At 43.5% G+C, this 6,000-nt stretch overlaps 1 protein-coding gene across 3 annotated transcripts in view; it reads left to right on the forward strand.

Moving 5' to 3' along the window:
• CDKAL1 (CDK5 regulatory subunit associated protein 1 like 1) overlaps positions 1-2,471 on the forward strand; it is a 723,350-nt gene extending 720,879 nt beyond the window's left edge. For all 3 annotated transcript variants that reach the window (XM_033216358.1, XM_033216361.1, XM_033216360.1), the window contains one exon: positions 957-2,471. In XM_033216358.1, coding sequence (XP_033072249.1) covers positions 957-1,139 — 183 coding nt within the window. In that variant the 3' untranslated portion in view covers positions 1,140-2,471. The remainder of the gene's footprint in view (positions 1-956) is intronic.
• The last annotated feature ends 3,529 nt before the right edge of the window (positions 2,472-6,000 follow it).

Genomic DNA, 6,000 nt, shown 5'->3' on the forward strand with positions numbered 1-6,000 from the left:
GAAACCACTGAGAAAAGCAGCACAGTCAGGTCCCCAGCTTCTCAACCTCTGCCAAAGCAGGGTTTCCCAACCTGTTCTGTGTCTGGCATGAAGAGAAAATGATAGTATTTGTATGGCACACAAGGTACTTTGAGGGGACTGAGTGTGGGGGTCATGTGGGGTGGGTCACTCTTGGCACAGCCCTCCTGTGGCAGCAGACCAGCTGCGAATCTTTTCCCTAGGGATGTGTTTGCTGAATCAAGTGGCTTCTATGGTTGGTTGGTTGGTTGGTTGGTTGGTTGTTTTTGAGACAGGATCTCACTCTGTCACCCAGGCTGGAATGCAGCAGCACGATCTTGGCTCACTGTAGCCTTCACCTTCCAGGTTCCAGCAATTCTCCTGCCTCAGCCTCCAGAGTAGCTGGGACGACAGGCACCTGCCACCACACCCGGCTAATGTTTGTATTTTTAGTAGAGACAGGGTTTCACCATGTTGACCAGGCTGATCTCAAACCTCTGACCTCAAGTGATCAGCCCACCTCGTCTTCCCAAAGTGCTGGGATTACAGGCGTGAGCCACCACACCTGGCCAATGGTGTTTCTTTGCCATTCTTCCATTGCTGAGAAGATATGGTTACATCTCTCTAAGAGTTAAATATGTCTGTGGTATGACTCCACTTTACACAGATTCTACCTTTCATGAATTCTGCCTTGATTTTCTATAAACACAGCCCGTCTTTCTCATACAGTTTATGTGTAGTCTGGAGAGTCATGAACTTGGCCTGGCCCTTCAAGCAAAGGAACTGACTCATTCCTACCTACCTTGGGGCCACCTGGCTCATGGTGGCTGTTCAAATGTGTCTCTGTTGAAGGAGTACATAAAAGGCAGCACCTTCTGGAATCCATTACTTGATTGATATCACAACAGGGCTTTCTCTGCATCTAAAAATAATTTTTTCCTCTGTTTCTGTCTTTATAGGACTTCAGAAATGGGCTTGGGAGTTCAGGATCCCACACCTCTGCTGCATCTCAGTGTGACTCAGCGAGTTCTAGAATGGTGCTGCCCATGCCAAGGCTATATCAAGACTGCGCACTGAGGATGTCCGTGGGCTTGGCTCTGCTGGCTCTTCTTTTTGCTTTTTTTGTCAAGGTCTATAATTAGAATACAACTAAATGAAACATCTGTAAAGAAGAATACATTTCTAATTTAAAATCTTCAATGAACAGGAAAGCAACACCTCCATTCTCAAAGGGCAATAATTTGTACTGGTCATGCTGCCTCCTCTTCAGCCACTCTTCTCAATGAGGCTCCCCCTGTCTCACATTGAGTTGGGCCCATTGGTTATTTGACCTAAAACCTAATCACGGCTACCATAGCACATCCTTCAAATTAAACTGCTTTTGGTTTACTTTTAGCAAGAAATGCAAGCAGTCGCATTTTTTTTGTTTGTTTCAATCTCCAATCTTTAAGTCAGAACCTAATTGTACAGTGGCTCTGGCCATTTTTTCCTCATGTGGAAGGATTTTCTATCTTTAATAAACATTTTTTGTTTTTTCAGATGGAGTTTCACTCTTGTCGCCCAGGCTGGAGTGCAGTGGTGCGATCTCAGGTCACTGCAACCTCTGCCTACTGGGTTCAAACGATTCTCCTGCCTCAGCCTCCCACTGGGATTACAGGCATGCGCCACCAAGCCCGGCTAATTTTTTGTGTTTTCAGTAGAGACGGAGTTTCACTATGTTGGCCAGGCTAGTCTCAAACTCCTGACCTCAAGTGATCCGCCCGCCTCGGCCTCCCAAAGTGCTGGGATTACAGGCATGAGCCACTGCCCCCAGCCTCTTTAATAAACACTTTTAAGTTCATCTTCCCCTTCAGGCTTTGTTTGGAGTCCCAGTGCTGCAAACATTGTATTTTTCACAGCAGATGTGTTCCTGAAAAGTGTATAGAAACCTGTTCTGGAAACTTGAATGCTTTTGGAATGCACGGGGAGAGTCTGCCAGCTAAAGGACTCCTGGCAACATTCTGTGAAATATGAAACTAAAAAACTGGATTTGTCGAAAACAAATTGTGCCCATTTTCTCACATTTTTGATCCATTCTTTTTTTTGTTTTTGTTTTTGTTTGAGTCAAGGTCTCACTCTGTCACTCAGGCTGGAGTGCAATGGCAGTATCTTGGCTCACTGTAGCCTCGACTTCCTGGGCTGAAGCAGTCCTCCTACCTCAGCCTCCCTAATAGCCAGGACTACAGACACATACCACCATGCCCAACTAATTTTTTAATTTTTTGTAGAGATGAGTGTCACTGTGTTGCCCAGGCTTGTCTGAACTCCTAGCCTCAAGCAGTCTTCTAGCTTCAGCCTCCCAAAGTGCTGGGATTATAGGCGTGAGCCACTCCACCCAGCCCAGATTAAATGTTTCTATTTCTACATGCCATCATTGGTCTTTACTAAGTGAAGTGACTTCTTTAACAATAAATGGAATTGGTATACGAAGCAAATCCTATGTTTTTCAGAATTGATTAGGATTGCATCGGTACAGGAAAACCAGGTATCTCGTCGTTACCATAGGATATTTCCCGTCTTGAAACCCATACCCCTCTTCAGCTCCCATTTAACTCAAAATGTTTGTGTTTTGTGTGTCTTATAAGGATCCCAAATTAAAATTCAGTCATGTCCTAGTTGGTAAATTATAAAATATATATGCTTTTAGTGTTAGGACATTTCTCCCAGAACTGGTATGTGCTTCTAAAAGGTGCTCACATTTAGAATGCAAAAGTCTGCCTGTGCTCCTTCTAGTCCTACAGTGAAACATCCACTTGGGAGCACCCCTCACTTCTTAGCAGGAATGGGGAGAAGAGGACAAGAACCTGCCATGTGCTTCCCTTCCTGAGCTCCATGCAGTCCTTTCTTTGTTCATAAACAGTGGGTTCCAGTGTGGTGCTCATTTAACGAAAACCTAGCAGAAATAAAAATGCCATCCAAAGCCCAGAGTTGAACTAGACCAGACATAGAGAAAGCTTTACTCCTATAACTGATTGGAGACAAAAAGGATTTTTTCTACCTCCCTTTTCTGATTCTTTCCCTACTCTTTTCCTCTAACTCCCTCATCTGTTTATTTCCTCCCTTGTAGCTCTATGCTGTCCTCTCCTTTTTTCATTTTTTTCTTCCTATAAGAGAATGATACACCCAGTCATCCGAATCCCCCCTGCTGCCCTCACCTACCATGGCATGGATCTTCAAGGATCGTTTCAGCTGTACAGGATTCTCCCTACTTCCTGCCATGACCGTTATTTACCCTCAATTTGGCTGCAGCTTCACTCTGCTGTTTGACCCAGAAAGGGACCAAGGCCACTGCCTGCAGCATATACTGGACCTTCATGATACCAGTCTCCATACTGGTGACCAGTTGGTGAAAGGGGTAGCAGTGTTCTGGAAATCCAGGGTTTCTCTTCCCCCTCGGACCTCCATCTACAGGGAGGGAAAGGGAGAGAGCAGAGAAAGATGTGGTGTGAGTCAAAAACAGTTCCCTTAAGCACTGGACTCTGAATGGGGCTGAGTCTGGGAACCACGGGAGCAAGTGTGAGCATCAGTAGAGCTGTTACTTTTCCAGCCCATCTCCTTCCTGCCCACAGTGCAACTGCACTTCTCCCGCCCCGTTGAAGTTAGGCTTGCCCACGTGGCTTATTTTAGCAGGTGAAATGTGAGCAGAAGGGTCATGTCCTTCTTTGGGGCAGCCATGTTCAGAGCTGTTGTACGCTTTACCGTGTGCTCTTCCCACTGCTGTGGTGATCCTGGATCCATATGTCAGAATGACGCCTCCCCGACCCTCGGTCCCTGAGTTAGTACAATGAGTAGGGCTCCTGGCCAGCATGCGCTAGACAGGCATCAGGAACCAGAAATAGATTTTGGTTGTGTTAAGCCACCGGCATCAGGCGGTCGTAGCCATAGCATACATAACCTGATTTATACAAAGTGTCAGCCGTGATAGGATGCTTGACCCACAGGTTATAAATGTAATTGTTATGTTTTCTTTGTATGCTTTTGTATGCTTTGCATTAGTATCAAGGGGTGTGTGTGTGTGTGTGTGTGTGTGTGTACTTCTCTGCTGAGAAGGAAACCTATGAAGTGATCTTTTCAATGCTTTGGCCTATTTTTTCTTAAACTCTTTATTAGAATAAAACCTACATATGAAATGCACATAAACTACAGGGCTACAGGGATTTTTAAAAACTGAGCACACATTGTAGCCAGCACCGGGAGACTCCCCATGCACCCTCCTAGCCATTAAGTCTGCCCCCAAGGAGTAACCAGTATCTTTATTTCTAACATTACAGATGGATTGGCCTGTTTCTAAACTTTCTATAAGTGGAATCATGTAGTATGCACTATTTCATGTCTACCTTCTTTTGTTCTACAGTGATTGTGAGATACATCCAGATTATTGTGTGTAGCAGTAGTTACTTCACATTCATTGCTGAATAGTATTTCAGTGTATGAGTACACTACATTGTCTTTGTTCATTCTACATTTGAGTTCTTTCCAATTTTTTGTCTATTATAAATAATGCTGCTACAAACATGTTTCGGTAAGCGTTTATGTGATGATGTGAGGAGTACATGTCTAGGAGCGGAATTGCTGGGTCATAGCATTTGCATATGTTCAGCTTAGATGCTGCTAAACGGTTTTCTGAAGTAGTTGTACCAATTTACATCCCCACCAGCAGTTGACAGGAACTCTGCCATTCTCCCACTATTTTTCTCTTTGGACCTTAGATATCTTCAGTAGACCTCGTCTCTGCTGTCTCCCTTCCACGAGTCATTCCTATTTTAATAGTAATGATAATGTTGACAAGCATTAACTGTCTAGTCCTTAAATGAAATGTGCTGGATGTTATAATTTGCACTTAACAGGTATTAATCAATCCTGAAAAAAAATTTTGAGATAGGTATTGTTATTCCCATCATACTGAGAAGAAAAGCTAAAACTCAAAAGACTAAGTAACTTGTGCAAGAGGCGTAGAGCTATTAAGTTTAGAGGCAGTACTGGTACACAGCCTGACTCCAAAGCATATACTCCTCTCCTGTAAACTCCTCCTGCTCCTCTGTCCCATCTTTGACTTAAACTTGACCTGTGCCAACAGATACGCATTTAGGATCAACCATATGGATGCCTGAGGTTGGGGGCTTCAGCCCCTCAGTCTGTGTTGTCCTGCTCCAAGAATGTGCATGGTATTTCATATACTTTTTAAATAAAGATTTACTAATCAAGCTTTTTTTCTTTGTCCTGCCCCCCTTCCTTCCTTCTTTCCTTCCTTTCTATGGTCCCTGCTTCATCTTACCATCCCTGCTTCCTTATCATCCCAGCATGAGATAGTCAATTTGACAATGTAAAGAATTCTTGGGTTAAAACTTTGCTTTGTTGCTGGGAAAATGTGTCTAAACATCAGATTTCCATATGTCATTCAGTCAAAACATATACTACTTCTACTGACTTCACTCCAGGTTGAAAATTTCAGTGTATATTGTAAGATGTCATCGAGGGAGAATTAGAGTTACAAATCAAGCTTCAAGAGGGTTTGTCATCATAAAACAAAGATAGGAAATAAATGAAGGAAGGGAGATGGGGGCAGGAGAAGGGAAGAAAGGAGGGGAGAGAAAAGGAAGAAAAAGAAAGGGAGAAAAGATATTTTTAAGGCTTGCAGCAACAACAAAAAAGGTAACTGTGTGAGATGATGGCTATGGTAATTTGCTTGACTGTAGTGACCATTTCGCTGTGTATATGTGTATGAATACATGTTCACCTTAAATACTCACGATAAAAAATGAATATGTACATTTTCTAAAAGGCTTGCTGGTCCCCCAAGGAACCCCAGGATGCTGCAGCACATTCACAGGAGCACCCTGGGATTCTTTAAATGTTTGAGGAAACACAGCAACATCTGTCGACACCAGGCCAACTACCAGCTCAAAATCGTTCACAGTTTTCAACATCAGATTTCACAAGTTTTTGATGACACCATGTCTTTAT

Source organism: Trachypithecus francoisi, unplaced genomic scaffold (genome assembly GCF_009764315.1).
Source record: "Trachypithecus francoisi isolate TF-2019V2 unplaced genomic scaffold, Tfra_2.0 Lachesis_group10, whole genome shotgun sequence".
Classification (NCBI taxonomy): domain Eukaryota; kingdom Metazoa; phylum Chordata; class Mammalia; order Primates; family Cercopithecidae; genus Trachypithecus; species Trachypithecus francoisi.